Genomic DNA, 17,994 nt, shown 5'->3' with positions numbered 1-17,994 from the left:
ATATGTTATATCTAAATAATTTAAAATAGGTTATAGTATTATATATATTATATATAATATATTATATATGGGGGGGTGTTTAATATCTATGTCTGTAATATATATATATATATATATATATGATGATATATATAATGTATGTTTGTAAGTATATATATATAATTATTGTATATATATATATTATATAACTATATATATAGTAATATATTCTATAATATATATAATAATATATATATTATATATATATATATATATATATAATATATAATAGTATGTATATAATATATAATATATATATGTTATCTACATAGATACATCTATTAGTTATGATATATACTATATAGTATTATATATGCCTATATAAATATATTGTATATATCCAATAATCTATCTATCTATAATATATATTGTATATACCAGATTGATATAGATATAATATATACATATATATATAATATATACATATATATATAGATATATATATATATATATAGATATAGATAATAATATGCCTATTATAATATATACATCTATATATATATACATATATATCTATTACATATATATATATATCTTCAATATATTTATATATATAAGATATAAATACATACAATATATATATATAATATAATATATATATATATTAATACATATATAATTAATATTACATAATATATGATAATATCTATAATATATAATATATATAATATATATATATAATATACGTATAATGTTATATATACCTTATATCGATATATATATATTATATAGATATATTATATATACCTATATATTATGTACCTATATATATACATGTATATATATATAGTATATATATAATACATATATATATATAACATATATATAGTACATATATATATATATATATATATGTATATATAATATATATATAATAATATATATATATATATCAATACATATATACTTACATATGTCTTATATATCTTAACATTATTATATATAGATACATATATATATATATATATATATATGATATATATATATACTATATAATATATTATATATACATATATATATATATCATACTAATATATATAACATATATATATATATAGATATATATATATACATATATATATATAAGATATCTATATATTACTATATATAAATATAGATAGTACCTATATATACTATATATATATACATATATATATATATATTATATAAATATACATATATATATATATATACAATACATACAATATATATAACATAGTATAATATATATACATATAATATATTATATAAATACATATAATATATATATAATAATTAATAAATATAATAATATATAATAACATACATATATATATATATATATATATTATATATATATATATATATACTAGGCAGCCAGCTAACGCCGCAATCACTTAGCGGCGAATCGGTTTCACGGCTGTTGTATTTTAAGGAAGTTATACGGTACAATTTTTAGTTAACAGCACTGCTAGCGCTGTTATGTCTAACGAGTACATACATTTGTGGAAATACCGTCCAAACTATAAAGGTTATGCAAATGAAAAAAAAAAATTATCGAGAGTTATTACGTAGGTATTAGGGTAAACTATATGCCTCTGATGCTGTTTTATGCCAAAAATATAGAGTTGAATAAGTGCAAATTTAGCTATGGATGTGTTGAAGTTAAAAAATTTTCAAGTTATTAAAACCTTTTCAATGTTTTATTTATCCATAAGAACAATTTCATATTAGAAAAAATTACAATATAGTACATAGAAAGTATTGGGAATGGGTAGTATAAAAAAGTTTGACTGAGCAAGTTGCTGATTGCCTTGGCCCTAATGGAATTATTCCCATAAGGTATGTGTTTTTGAAATATGCTAATTTCCAATTCTGCGAGGCCATGGATCGACCAAATTCTTGCATAATTAGGGATCATACTGTGTATATATGTACTGTAGTGCCTCAGGTTATGAAATTAATCCGTTCCGAAGCGGCCTTCGTAATCTGAATTTTTCGTATCCAGAACTACGTTTTACACGTAAATTGCCTAATTCATTCCAAGCCCTACAAAAACGCCACAGTAAATTTTATGATAAAGCTAAATTGACCGATAAACAATGAAATACAACAATTTGGACCATTCAATACTTAACCTAACTGTTACTGTACCTGTAAATAAAGGGTATTAGTGTACAGGGTACAAGAAATACTGTATGTACATATGTAGTAAAATTTAGAACCTTACCTTTCGGGTGAGGTGATGTCCAAAAGTGGCGACAGAGGAGGAGGAGGAGGACAAACGGCAGAAAACATGAACACTTAACTTATGAAACACTTTAAAAAAGGGCAGAAAACATTAATACTAAACTTAATGAAACACATTAACAAATGGCAGAAAACATTTACACTTCTTGATTATCTCCATCTTCGTCTCCATAGAAAACATCCTCTTCTTTCCGTGAACTTCAGCAACATTCTTGGGACCCATGGCTAATGACATAAGTAATTAAGTTGACACACAACACGATAAAGTAACTTACAGTACAACGAAAGTGAAATCACTAACACGAATTTACATTAACGAACTAAATCTACGTGAATGAACTAATTCCACGTGTGTACGATAACGCTGCCGAAACGAAATGGTCGAGGAACTCCCTTACGTAGATGCATGATGGGATAGATGCTGACCAATAGGAGAGCAGGATCTTACAGCAGTAACTAGTATCAGGAACCATTTTAAGAGCAGGAGGATGGTGGCGAGTCTACTGAGTTGGCAGTGTGCGAGTTTTAAAATTGTTCTCGGCGGCCTGGGTGAATCTCGGACTTTACAGTACACCCTTTCGCAACCTGAATTATTTTCGTACACAGAAGCATAAAAATCTTCCTCTTTGCCTTCGTAACCTGGATTTTTCGTACATAGGGACTTTCGTATGTAGGGGTATGACTACTATATATAAAAATAAGAATATAAATGAAAAGTATATTTATAAAAAGGAAAACGTACATGACAAGCGGAGGAACAGTAACTATCTTAAATCGTGGACGAACATAGGTATTTTAATTAAATCGGCTGACACTCTTGGATGTCCATCTTATCTGATATCTGGATTAATGGGGTTCAGTTTAACAAGGGTTCACTGTATTATTATTTTATTATATTATTATTAGTGTTATATTAGGTCAGTGAGTAAAGAGCAAATTTTCTTTATATAGTTGTGGTGAAAAGGCAGTTTAAAAGGTCTTGAAGGTACTATAATTTTTGCCATTCTTTTTCAGGGCTACCTCAACTACCAACGTCCACTTAGTAGAAACTTCAATTAGTAGACGTGCTTCAGAGTGCAGTGACATGGATCTGAGTCGTAAGCGAGCTACTTCAGCACATAGCCTTGACAGAAAAACAGATGGTAAGAAAATGCAGAAATGTTTTTCATATATGTAATTCATTGGAGGCAATAGGTTTGGTACGTGTCATCTAGGGAATATAGAATACATTACTATTCAGTATGATCATGAGTAGTAGAGGTTTTTAACTTTTTCTAATGGACTCTAGCATAATTCAGCTTGATGAATAGATCAATAGCATTGCATTTAATGCATAGAGTACAGTCTAAGGCTTATATATTAGGAAATATTAGAAGTATTAGTACTCTTCCTTTGTGTAGAGATTGAGTCTTGCCAGTCAGTTTAGGTATGTATGTTGAGCCCATGGTCTAAAACAACGCTTGTATAAGATGGTTGTGACTGTAGGTTGAGAAAGATACAGTTAATATTCTTGCCTTTGTTCTTGATAGATTGCTGTTTACTTGCACAAGTGCCTATGTTTTCCTGCAAGTTGAAGGTTGTAGTTTAGACCAGTTTTTTTTCAAAATATATAAAGAATATAAGATTTTTAAAAAGTTTATTTTTGTCTTGAAGTATTGGTCTAAGCTGGGGAAAATACAATTGGTATTGATAACCTAATGGCCTTTTCTGCTCCAGGCCCAAATAAAATAAGATTTTTAAAAAGCAGATAGAAGGATGGGGCTCAACCCAGGAAGCAATAGATTTTTTCTTCTCAAATGAAGGCTCACTGTTCCTTTTTTGTTTTTCTTTTTTTTTTTTTATCCAACTTAGCTACTCTTACTTTGCTCTAATGTTCATCATGTAAGAGCAGACTTTTGCACGAGCCCTATGAGAACCTAGAAATGGGACTTCTTGGTTTTATTAAAGTTTATAATACAGTAAAAATAGTAAAAATCCCCATTTAAAAGGAGAGGCTTGTTTTATTCCTCTTGCTCACCCCACAAAGGTCTTACTTTTCTTGATCACCCTCTTTCACCCTCTTTTGTGGAAATCTTTATTTTTTTAAAGTTTCATCTTTGCTCTTTCCTTGACCCACTTTCCTTTAGGGCACTCCAGATTTTAGTTGTAAGTCATGGATGGGAAACAATCGCTTCAACTATCTTATGAACATTGTTGAGCTGCTATAGCCAAGTTACCTAGGATTTCTTGCCATATGTCTGCTCCTCTTATCCTTTCATACAGTCATGTCTTTATGTTAGGATGATGACCCCTTATATGACATTGAAAATGAGTTTGATAACTCAAACATAAAGAATGGTAAGGTTGGACAGCATGCAACCTCACTCTAGAATTAGTTTCTCATATAGTTGAGTTAGATGTGAAGTCTGATCTTGACTGACTGACAACCCTGAAGCCATTAGGAGCATTATATAATTACAGTATGTCCCCTCTAATCAGTGGGGTTAGGGACCACAACCACCTGCGTTAAGTGAACATTTGTGTTAAGTTGGTATCTCCCTCTAAAAGTGTTTATAACTGGCTATTTGAATAGTTCAGACACCAAAGACCCACCTCAAAAAATGCTTATAACTGCCTATTTTAATGGTTAAAACACCAAGTATACCTTAAACTTTCACCTAAATCCTCTTAATATAATTTCCAAGTCATTCTTACATTACCCTTAAAAATATATGGCTTACAACTACATGTGAAAACTAAACTCTCCCGTACATTCAGTCAGCCATTTTCTCTCATACAGTATTGAAGCTGTCCCATTATCTTTTTTCAGATAGGGGAAAAAGTGGGAATTCACAAGTAGAGTTAAATACTGTATAGTACTTAAGTATTTAAATATGCATTAAAAAAATTACCAAATTACAAATGGAATTAACAGTGATAAAATATTCTCTGGTATATGTACATATTACAATGATTTACTAATTTTCAAATATTATTAATGTAAACACACTAATATGTTTTTTCACTTACAGAATCCATTTATACTATACTATTATTATTTTGATCTGATATCATTGTAATACGAACAATGTATATTTAAAAAAATCATCCCGACATTTGTAATATTTACATTCTGAAAATCAGTTGACACTCACTACTACTGAAAGAATTAGGAAAATAATTGTTTAGTTGCTAAAATAAACAAATGTTTTATTGGAATTAAGGCAGTCCCTGGCTATCAGGGGGGGTTCAATTCCTGACGGCAGTACAATAACCAGTAATAGCTCCATTCCACAGTTATAGGTGCCACTGTTAAGTAGGGATTGGGGCTGATAAGTGGAGACTAGTGCATATTGGCTTAAAAAAACTAGTTATTGTTGTTGCTAGGCAAGCTCCGTAAAATTGGATCACGCATAACCAAGGCCACCAATAACCGAGGACTACCTGAATTACTTTTAAATTTGCACATAAAAGTTTATGATACTGTAATATTTTATATATATATATATATATATATATATATATATATATATAATATATATATATATATATATATTATATATATATATATATTTTTTTTTATGGTGATTAGAGATGAAACATCATCAGTGAAAAATATTCTCTTGTCTACTGTTATAATACATATGTACATTGATAAGCTGTTTTTTGATTTTGCTGGATTTTAATTTATTTTATTGATATTTTGCTGTTTACATTATATTGATATTTGAAAATTAATAAGCTTTTTTCATAAAAAAAAATTTAAGAAAACATTGCATAAATCATATACTACCCCTAGCGCATTGATGATCCACTAATGGAAATGGAGATTGCTTCAACCCCCTTCAAAAACCAAGTACAAACAAAGAAAACTTGTATAGCATATAGAATCGGTATAAGTTTACAAAGCAAAGGAAAAAATAAAGTTTAGAAAAGACCCAACCTCAATACATTTGGTCAAGGCATTAGGTGCTTTGTCTCCTTGGCTTCAACACTGGATGCGTAGTGAATGATCTTTGTTAAAAACTAGTTGGCAGTGTCATGGGTTATTGGCGTTAGTTAGATAAGAACTACAAGTCTGTAGGAACTGGGTATCCCGAACTCCATTTACCCAATGAATTCTCCATGAGTTATCCCACATTAATGGAAATAAAAAATGTTATTGTTAATGCTGGATGTGATGAGCAAAAAAGGCCTGGAAGAGACTGTAAACAACAATGGAATGTAATTCACTAGTTTTGTACTGCATATAACCTTATAATTAAAGGTGCCTTTTCTAATCCTGGGACAAATCCAGGTAGCAGCCATAGAAACCACATAGACTATATAATCAATAATGGAGAAAGAAAAAGAATTCTAAGGAGTGTTAGAAGCTATAGAGAAGCAGACATTGATTGTGACCCCTAATTTGTCATTCCTACCCTAAGCTGAAATTAAAAGCACTGCAAAAAGTTGGCAGATATCTAGATTTAATAAGATTAAAGCTTCTTGAAATTGAAAAGCATAATTTATCCCAAACCTAGAGTTGAAATTATGAGAGACGTCTGTAAAAAATGAGATGCATTCATGAATTTGTTATAGTCTTACTACTGTAATTTAATTTAAAGAGGCAAGATGTTTGAAAATTACTGGTCTATTCAGGCAACAATCACTTTATTAGTACTGAGAATTATCATTATTATTAAAACACCGAATTATTGTTTTTGAGTACTGCATATTGCAAAGGTGAGAAGTGTTAGAAATTTATTCCTGGAAGTTATTTTAGTTAGCAGAGAAGTTGTGTGTGTTTCCAAACATTACACATTACAGTGCTGCATATAAAACATATCAGGTGACTGGGTGAATGTCTCGTGAAAAGTACGGGTGTTAGCTTGTTTCAAGTTAAGAAATTTAGCTACTTAATATTTCATTTTTGTTTTTGTTTTTGATTAAGAAAATACTAATGGCTGCAGTTATAGCAAATGACTACTGCCATAATTGCAGTTATTTAGAAAAAAGTGCAGTTTATGTAAAACACTAGCTGGTTGTCTTATAACTTGAAAACCGTGGTTTCTCAATATTCAGATATATTTTAAAATGCGTTTGGGTTTCATTCCAGTTTTTTTTTATGATTCAGCTAGATAGGGCACTGATTTTCAGAGGAAAATGGTTTTGGCCAGGCACTTTTAATATGGTATTTTTTTATGGTAGTTAAGTAAGAAACCTGTCCTGCAGTCATCATCATTTACTTTATTTGTTTTAGTGTTTATGTTTTCATTATGTGTCATTTTTAAGCTGAAAGGACATGACCTGCAAAAACTTACTTGGCTACTACAAGAATTTTTTTTTTTTTTTTTTTTTTTTTTTTTTTTGCAAGCCCTGATTTTACTGGAGCTGTAACAAGTCTGTGGTAGGTCAGACCAGCAGAATAATTGAGTTGAAGCTATGGTTGCAAGTGATTTTCCATGCAAGTTCTTACCAACTATACCCTCTTTTTACTTGGTTTAACTAGTTGCGCATTTCTTATTCATAAATTGTAAGTTTCAGCTTTTTTTTTCTGCCATCTCAAAACCTGGTTAATTTTCTAGTATTTCCTGAGGTTAACAGAATTGTATTGCAACATCATCAGAGGTCTTCCTTTCTGCCAACACATGATGAGCATCTTACCTCTTTTCCTATTTGCTCTTATGTTTCGTCATTGAAAATCTTACACCGTTATATTTTGGCAGTCCAACCCTCTATTGTTACACATACTTTTTTTGCACTGCATCCACATAGCCACTAATTTGGTTGTTCTTTCTAATATATTAAATAGCTGGTGATCATGAAGTTTGCTTTTCTTTCAAGGATTTTTCAGTTTTATCCTTTCCATTTAATTCTTCAAACTTGTAAATATTTCTTTAGCCTATTTATTTTAATCATGCTGTTAAAACACAAATATAGTAGCTCCTTTGCTATTGCTATCTGTAAGGGCTCAATGCTGATTCTTGGGCACCAACATTTATCATGTTTTCTTAATTCACTTTTCAGTATCTTCATGCTTTACCTTATTTTGTAATTAACATAACATTTCTAGCTCAATAAATTTTTGGTATCATTTGCTAATGTAATTCCTGTCTAGTTACAGTACTGGTCTTTGGTTTCAGTCATTTCAGTGAGATGCCTTCTCAAAACTTCCTGTAGAGAGGTATCACTGAAGTGTGCCTATTGAGGCTTTTTCAGTGTTCATTCAGTTCAATTTACCTGTTTTTTGCCATTTACTCTATTTGTTTGCTTCAATTTATTATTACATACTTCGCCTTGAACTTTACCTTCTATCTATTTCACCTCGGAAGATCAAATTGATTTGGTGAGCCCTTTGAGAGCTAAAATTTGGCTTGATGGTCTTGTTGAACTAGTAATTTATAATAATTTTGCTTACCAGATTCCACTCCTTTATATTTTTCTCTTTATACCTCATTATAAAGGCTGTCTCTGTTAATTTCTCTGGTTTGAAACCAAATTGATTGTTGCCAATTTGATCAGTTTTTCTGTTTTTCCTCCTGCACCATCTCCAGCATTTTCATAGTGGTAAAACAAGTTTCACCTAAAATGATGGCCTATTTTTTCTTATATTTATTTGGAGAAGCTTCTTAATTTCATCACATAGTGCATGTTATGGTAATTTTAAATTCCTCCTACAATAGTTTGTCGATGTTTTGAGCCCTCTTTTGAAAAAATTGTGTAACAGTCCTTTATTACTGTAGTGAATTTCTCATCCTTGATTATAAACTTATTTGATTTTAAATTGAACGCTCTCTCTCTCTCTCTCTCTCTCTCTCTCTCTCTCTCTCTCTCTCTTCTCTCTCTCTCTCTCTCTCTCTCTCTCTCTCATTAAATACAGAAGCCCCTGTAATATGATGCAAATACATTTGCAATTTAACAGTTAATTTGCTCTTTCTCATCCTTGATTATAAACTTATCTGATTTTAAATCTCTCTCTCTCTCTCTCTCTCTCTCTCTCTCTCTCTCTCTCTCTCTCTCTCTCTCTCTCTCTCTCTCTCTCTCTCTCTCTAAATACAGAAGCCCCTGTAATATGATGCAAATACATTTGCAATTTACCAGTTAATTAGCTCCTTTCTTAACATGTAATCATGACCCATTTCACTGTCAAAATACCTAGCATAACAGTAGAGTATAAACTGTTCGTGGCTCAATGATAGGCTAAATATCAGACCCTGCTGTCACTTATTTGCTCTACTGGTCAGAAATGCATTAGACCCCAGTTACAGGCTCTAGTAAAGGGGTTTGTTCTATATTTGCTCTACTGGTTAGAAATGCAGTAGACCCTAGTTACAGGCTCTAGGAAAGGGGTTTGTTTGGTGTAAAGCGTCAAGATTCTTGTAAGTGTCAAATTACATATTCAGTAGTATTGGTTTTATATTCATTATAGAGACCTGAACCATAGAATTATATAATAAAATAAATGAATACCTGAAGTTATTTCAAGAGTTATTGCACTAGAATCTTACTCTCATTGGCTTATGGATTTTGATTAGCCTATTTTGCTTAATGAAGTGATTTATAAGGTAGAACTCTGAAGGAAATGGCGTTTTGGTTGTGAGTATGCATGGGGAAAAGCACATGTTTGCATGCAGTCATGGTTGAAATAAGTTTTAGGTATATTTATTTCAACAGGGCTGTATTATGGGAACAGGTCTTCTGTTTTACAAATGACTGTTAATTTTACTGATGAATTTATTTATTTCAATTTTTATTTTTTATTCTGGATACTTTGGGTTTAATTTGATATTTTATTTCCCAAAAATAATTCTACTTAAAGTAAATGGTATTTACCTTTTTTACATTTCCATTATTGCCCTTTTTGTTCTAAATGTTCAAGTTAAACTACTCCTGCCATAGTTAAAGAACCTTACCTACAATTTTTCTCTTAAGAGTTTAGATTGTTTGCAGATTGCAAGATTAGTTTCAGCTCTTGGAAAAATGATTTAGTTTGCTTTTATTTTTGGGCTTGTATATACTACTTTATATTTTTAAATTGTCTTGTGTAGAATAGTGTTAATTGATTTTTATAATTGTACTGTGTTAGGTTTTAAAAAACTTAGAATGTATGTTAGTTATCATTAATTTTATATTTTGTTAGATTGGATGCTGTAGTAATTGGAATAATTAACAGTTCAAGAGGTTTTCAAAACCTTCAGCTATAAGGGTTAAAATGGAACTCTTTAATTAGCATAGTGTATTTTTTAATGAGCTGGTTAAGGGCTTTATAATCTGGAATATTAACAATAAAGGTTTTTAACAGGGTTTTGGATTAATACAAGCTATACACACAAAATCCTACTAAAGCTATAACATTACATTTCTCCAGTCTTGCAAAGTCTTGACATTAAGATGAGCATTACTCCACAATAATTTTTCTTTGAAGAATGATCAGAGCACAATGTATTACATTGTTATTTTTTGCATACTAAATTTATACACAGCACATTTGGGTTTGGAATGGCAACATTAGCACTTGTTCATTTCACATACTTTACTTGCACCACAACTTCAGTACAATAGACAAAGTGCTTCTGTCGTGTCAAGGTGCAAATTGATTTGCATCTGCATAGTACATAACTTTGCACCTTGCATGTCTGTTCAACAGTGCTGCGTTGTTGTTACAGACCTGCGTATGTCAAGCTCGATGTATGAAGTGTTTCACTGGGACGACAGCAGCCCATCCTACCACAAACATCCCCCTACTACCCAAGGTACCCGGCTGACCAAGTCTCGTGACTCGTCACTGGAACGCAAGATCCCTCATCCTTCTGCCCTCTCTTGGGTCAGATCCTCTAGTCCTCAGCCTCTTGAGCCCTCTGTACCCTTGACTTCCAAAGACACCTCTTCTGCTCCTCCCTCTTCCACATCCTCTAATTCCTCTGACAAAACTCCCACAAATACATCTCAGTCACGTTACTCTGTGTGGGAGTTTGGGGATAACTTCACTGCGCTGGGTCCCGCAAATCAAAGTAGCGGTGGTAGCGGCAACCTGGCCTCTTCCTCACCAGCCGTCACTCCCACATCTTCCACGCGCTATTCTCGTAGAACTGCTTCTGTATTTACTGGGGCTGGGTGCACTATTGGTGGTGAGTTTGCAAGCTGGCTAACCCACGGATGCTTCGTATAGGAATGCTACACTAGTAGATGTTCTCACAGAGCACAGAATGACTTGACTGCTTTCTTTACGAACCCTTAGATCTTGTTTAGTATCTTTTTTTTACATCTGACTAATCTTCAACTTACAGTACTGGAAAATTTGAATTTTGATTGATTCATAAAGGCATCTGGAGAAATGAATGCAGATTAGATTCTTATAAAAAAAAAAGAGACTGATGCAGTAGTAAACAAATGCATCATGTGAAGTACATACATAGTCTTACTTTATTGGGTTGAATATACTCTATATATATATTTATACTATATATCATATATATATAATATATATATAATACTATATATATATATATAGTATAGTATTGATATAATTAGATAAGGTCTTCGTAGTTGAGATTAACTCACTAACGCATTCGGTGACTGAAACAAAATTGTGCTTGTAGTGCTTGCATTTCTAGACATGTTATTCCCTCCTTCCCCTTTCTAATTGGCTTGTTGTGAGTTTTGGAGTTAACTATAGTTGTAGTTGGGATTTCAGTAGATTTGTGGTTTCATTTATGTTTGCCTTTTATTGCGTTCCAGCAGCATGTTTGTTTTACTACTTTGGTTTTCTTTATTTTTATGGACAGATTATTATTTTATTGTATGTATTTTTATAACAAAGCTTTTTACTATTAATACTATTATTGGTTTGTTATGTTATTAGAGTTAAGGTATTTGTTTTAATATTTTTTTATTATAGGCTTACATTCTTGTGTAAATCATAACAGCTTTTTCTTACACTTACAGATTTATTAATTGAAATTCTATTGTTAATTTTGTTATTGAAACCAAGGCAAGTCTCATACAAGATAGATGACTTTAATATGAGTGCTTGTTTATTTATATATATATATATATATATATATATATATATATATATATATATATATATAATATATATATATTATATATATATGTATAACAGAATCACGAAAGTTAGGAACGTGATAAATCCATAAATAAAGATAATGCCACGAAGGAAAAATAAACGAAGGAGTCTGCGAGATCTTTCGGCTGAAAAGCCCTTTACTGAAGCAGCTACTGACAAAAATACGAGAAAAGACAATACAAGAGGTTCGTATAACTGACAGATAGGAATTATAAAAGGATTAGTGCCTAGAATCCGACACCACTGGAAGATAAGAAACCTTCCCAAACAAGCATAAACAAAGGGTGCAATTAAAGGTTTAAGACAATCATCTCAGATACAATCTCCAGACAATTAAAGGATTATAGGTGATAGCTATACGGAACCTGGTAGACAAAACCATATTCACAAAAAAGACAGACATACATTACAATAAATTTTTTTTTTTTTTTTTTTTTTTTTTTAAAACACTAAGGCAACTGATTTTAGTTTAAGTCAGTAATTATATATTTGAGGTCATTCTTAAACATGTTACAGATACAAGGGTCTAAATGAAAAAGGGCCCACGACTAACATTGAAATTACAATGAAAAGTAAGTTGTATTAAAGCAGATTCTAAAAGATTTCGTGATAAGACATCTCTTGACCGTGCAATTACTGAACTGTCAATCCAATTAATTCGGTGGTTGTTTTCACTTAAATGAATAAATAATGCATTAGCTTTTTGCCCAGTTTGTTTTTACAGAGTATTTATGCTGGCTTAGCCTTACTTCTAAGCCTTGCTCGACTGTCCGAGGTAGAATTGAGGGACAATCCATACATGGAATTTTATATATTATGTTGTTGCTTTCTCTGGGGCCATTTTTATTAACATTCTTTTTAGTGTGTTTATTATAGGAAGAAACAAGGTTGACATTAAAAGCTTTTAACAATGGTTTAATGGTTTCAAATCCGTTAAAATAAGGCAAACTGAGAATGTTCTTAGAATTTTGTCTTTCTGTGTGTTGTTTTCAGTATAAAACTTTTTGTGGGCTTTATTATAACAAAGTTCTAATATATGTGAAGGATAGCATAAATCTTTCCCTATTTTTCTTATGTATTCAATTTCTTGATCCAAATATTGTGGACTGACAATTCGCAATGCTCGTAAAAACATAGAGGAAAAAATTGATATTTTTATATTAAGATGGTGGCCTGAGAAGAAATGAACATAAGTTAAGTTGTTAGTCGGTTTCCTATAAATACTGAATTTACATTGAAATGGTTCTCTATGTATCAAAACGTCTAAGAAAGGGAGGCAATTGTCTTTTTCTAATTCTAGAGTAAACTTAATCGATGGTACCTGGTTATTTAATTTAGAGAGTAAATCATCTTTACATCAATACCGACAGGAAGAACAGCTTGTTTCTTCCTATAATAACACACTAAAAAGAATGTTAATAAAAAATGGCCCCAGAGAAAGCAACAACATAATATATAAAATTCCATGTATGGGATTGTCCCCTCATTCTACCTACGGGACAGTCGAGCAAGGGCTTAGAAGTAAGGCTAAGCCAGCATAAATACTCTGTAAAAACTGGGCAAAAATCTAATGCATTATTTATTCATTTAAGTGAAAACAACCACCGAATTAATTGGATTGACAGTTCAGTAATTGCAACGGTCAAGAGATGTCTTATCACGAAATCTTTTAGAATCTGCTTTAATACAACTTACTTTTCATTGTAATTTCAATGTTAGTCGTGGCCTTTTTTCATTTAGACCCTTGTATCTGTAACATGTTTAAGAATGACCTCAAATATATAATTACTGACTTAAATAAAAATCAGTTGCCTTAGTGTTATTAAAAAAAAAAAAAAAAAAAAAAAAAAAAAATTTATTGTAATGTATGTCTGTCATTTTTTGTGAATATGGGTTTTTGTCTACCAGGTTCCGTATAGCTGTCACCTATAATCCTTTAATTGTCTGGAGATTGTATCTGAGATGATTGTCTTAAACCTTTAATTGCACCCTTTGTTTATGCTTGTTTGGGAAGGTTTCTTATCTTCCAGGTGTGTCGGATTCTAGGCACTAATCCTTTTATAATTCCTATCTGTCAGTTATACGAACCTTCTTGTATTGTCTTTTCTCGTATTTTTGTCAGTAGCTGCTTCAGTAAAGGGCTTTTCAGCCGAAAGATCTCGCAGACTCCTTCGTTTATTTTTCCTTCGTGGCATTTATCTTTATTTATATATATATATATACATACATATTGATTCTAGTAGCAGTATTTTTTATGGAATGTTGTCTTGAAAATCCTTTATCATACTTATACAGTTTTGCTTAATATCGCCTCTGTAATATATTTGACTTTGCATTACCAGTCAGTCTTTTAAAAAATTTTAACCTGTAGATGTTAGTTGCATTTTTTGAAGGTAGAAAAATAAATAAGAACATAAAAAGAAGGTAGATAAATAGATTACAGCATAAAAAGAAGATTGAAAAATAAATAACAGCTTAAAAAGGTGTTGTATACATTTGAAAAAAATTAGGTAGAGAAATGAATTTTGTTTTGCCAGACTGTACAGTCTAACTTCATTATTTCAGAGGTGTCTGCGCAGTGAATAATCAGGGCAAATTTTTTTTAATTTATGCATTATCCAGATTTTTCTTGGTATCCTTGTTCTGTTCTTGTTGTAAATTGAATGACCTGAATTACTTGTTAGAATTGAGAATTGACTGGTTTATAATATGGTTGTAGTACCTTTACTTTTTGGTTAATAGTATCTCTTCAGTATTTTGGGCTTAGCAGTTGTTGATTAACGGTTTTGTTTAAAATATTTGTTCAGACCAGAGTAGTTTATAGATTTTCATTAAACCTTCCTAAGATGTATCAGTTTTCATCTTTCTCCTGCCCATCTAATAAGCAGGCTTTCAAGCAAAAGAGGGCGGGGGGGGGGGGACTACATATATTTTTCTTTTCTGTTACAGTGTTCCTAAAAGAGAAAAGCCACAAAAAGTCAGAACACATAATTGAAGGTTGGGCTTTCATGAAAGGCCTGATATTCTGTAGGCATACCATAGTTTACATGCCATTCTTTGTGTAGTTAAAGGATAATATAAGGCTTGAACTTAGTAACAACATTCTCTCACTGATGATATGCAGAATTTAGTTTAATGTCCAGTAGATTGCTTGTGTTATATTACTCTTGTACAATGATCTTAAAAGGGTTGAAAAGCTTTTAGGTAAATATGAAACACTGAACATTAATTATATTTGTAATGTTATAAAGTGCTATTTATATTTTTTATTAGTTTGTACTCAAATGGAAATTAGATAGGAAAAACTCTTAAACACTCTGAAGTCAATATTATATACTTAAGATTAAGAATTGCTGAATATTGAAAGGTAATGATAAGTATGTAGCAAGAGTTATTATATCTGGATCTTATTTAAATCATGGTTTCAATTTATATTAAAAGCATCTAAGTTAAAACTAAGGTTGTTAAATAATATATCTTAGGTATGTTGTAACTGAAAATGAGGAAGATCGTATCATCAGGATATAAAATAAAATTATAGAGATGATTTAGTGTTCACATGAATTTTCAGTTTTTGCTGCTGAAAATTATCAAGTGATGATAATTGCAATAGCATTAATTATAGTTACGCAGTATAATAGTGTTTTATATTTTTAATGAAGGCAGCGCCTGTTTTAAGAGATGTGCCTTGGTGTAAGATTTATTGGAATGAAGTTCCCTTTTCATCTGTTATTTACTTTTTCAATTTTTCTCTATCTTGCTAAGTTCATTTTAGTAACTTTTGCAAAGTATGATATTTTCAGGACTCTGGTTCTAGAGAAATGGTAATCTAATACTTTCATGCAAGTACAATGTTGAAAATTGGCATTTCACACTACCATTGGCTAATTATTAGGTTTTCAGAAAATCTGAGACACTAGTACAGGTATACTGTACATGTGAAATAGGATTATGATTATAGCTTAGTTGCAACATCTTGTAATTTTCCAGTAATTTTATAAGTGTAACTAGTACTCTCTTGCTGGCAATTATTTTTGTATTGTTTTTATGATATTGTCCTGTGTGTTAGTACTTATACTAGGGGCTTTTCCATCAAAAGTTACCATTGTTTATATGTACTATTATGGTTTTGATTAGGTTCTAATTAATAAGCATTGCATTTTACTCCAAATCAATTCTGTAGTCTATTGTAAGTTGTCAGAGAGTTGCAGCTGTACTTGTATGGTTTATAAGCATTATTCCTATGTTCATCACCCTGCTGTTTTTATAGAAAATATTGTGCTAGTTTATGAATTTTAACTGAGGGGTTCAAGTTACCCTCCCAAGCAAGAATTTAATGGTGAGGATGATAAGAATCTAATTGAATAATAGGCTCGTAAGGGATTTTTTGTGTGACTTAAGAGTAGTTCTCATTAACTTTAGGAAAGAAGGATGGCATCATTAAATGCGTTGAAGGTCTGCTGGTTATGATAAATGATCATTTTGTTTCTTTTTTATTCTAAGTAATTTATTTTCAGTAAGACAGAAAAATATATATTTTGTAAATAAAACTTATATAGGTTAGTTCAGTCATTGTTTAGAAGGAAGTTTAGTTATTGCCTTGTTTGGAGAGAGAGAGAGGGGGGGGGTGTGTTGTAGAGAGAGAGAGAGATGGAGAGAGAAAGACCTATTTTCATGAATTTTTTGAAGTGATGTGCATTATATTTTTAATATAAATAGTTCTACTTATTAGGATTTTTTAGTCAGTTTTATAATCACAAGAAAATCTCTTACTTAGAGATCAGTAGGTTTTGTCAGAAATTGGGTAGAACTCTGATATCATTAACTCAGAAATCTAACACCACTTTTTTCAAATATTTTTCGGGTCTTATTTCATTAAATTAAATAATGACCAAAGATTACTGTATATAAAAAATCTTACTTTACTATGGAAATAAAAAGAAGTACTACTGTTATGAAGTTAAGGTAAATTATAGTTTTGTCACATTATTATAAGATTTTAAACAGCTGAATGCCAGATTTCCAACATTGTATGGTTTGATTATAGAATTCAAGTACTCATATTTTTAAGGTATGAATAGTTTTTGTTATACCATCTGAGTATAACCTTTTGCATATATAGATGTTTGCTTTTAACTGACTTTCGTGATATACATTTTATATGCTATGTAAACAGGTGAAGACCTCATGACAAGATCCATGACTGCAGCAATTCCAGCAACTGCAGCAAGACGACGCACAGATTTGTTACCAGCAATGCCATCCCTCCGTGACTCTCCTGGAAGCTGCCGTAGTAGTCCCCGTCATCGGTCGCCAGGTAGGGCGTTGTCTCTTGGACGGCTTGATGAACTGGCCCGGCCTCGCAATCGCAAATCCCCTCTTGCACCCCTGCATGAGACTACCCCCTCTTCTGTGCGCATGAAACAGCCTGCCCGCACAATGTCCAAGAGCATGTGTCACCTGGGCCCTCGACCAGCTAAGCCACAATCCAGTGGAGCATTGGACCTTAGTGGTCCACTGGATAAGGGCATCTCCCGCAGTTCAATATCTTTGGCTCAGCCAAGAATGACACGGGGTGAAATGCTTAGGCAGAAAAAGCTACGTGGTGATTTAAATGGAAACAGCAGTAGCAGCAACCCGAAGAGTAGTCCTCCTGGTCAAGGTAAGATGCATGAGAT

The 17,994-nt window shown here is 31.4% G+C and overlaps 1 protein-coding gene across 17 annotated transcripts in view; it reads left to right on the top strand.

Annotated features, from left to right (window-relative positions):
• The window catches only part of LOC135216899 (serine/arginine repetitive matrix protein 2-like), a 622,749-nt gene that overhangs the window by 514,304 nt on the left and 90,451 nt on the right, over positions 1-17,994 (top strand). For 12 of the 17 annotated variants that reach the window (XR_010314960.1, XR_010314975.1, XR_010314977.1 and 9 more), the window contains 3 exons: positions 3,283-3,410; positions 10,896-11,357; positions 17,493-17,978. Coding sequence is in view for 1 of the 17 variants with exons in the window: in XM_064252445.1 (XP_064108515.1) it covers positions 3,283-3,410; positions 10,896-11,357; positions 17,493-17,978 (1,076 nt within the window). In the remaining 16 variants the exon portion in view is untranslated. The remainder of the gene's footprint in view (positions 1-3,282; positions 3,411-10,895; positions 11,358-17,492; positions 17,979-17,994) is intronic. The other 5 variants (XR_010314982.1, XR_010314974.1, XR_010314987.1 and 2 more) reach the window with 3 other exon arrangements.

This window comes from Macrobrachium nipponense, chromosome 19 (genome assembly GCF_015104395.2).
Source record: "Macrobrachium nipponense isolate FS-2020 chromosome 19, ASM1510439v2, whole genome shotgun sequence".
In the NCBI taxonomy this organism is placed as follows: Eukaryota; Metazoa; Arthropoda; class Malacostraca; order Decapoda; family Palaemonidae; genus Macrobrachium; species Macrobrachium nipponense.
Note: the sequence above shows the minus strand (reverse complement) of the source record. Positions and strands in the feature narration are given on the sequence as shown.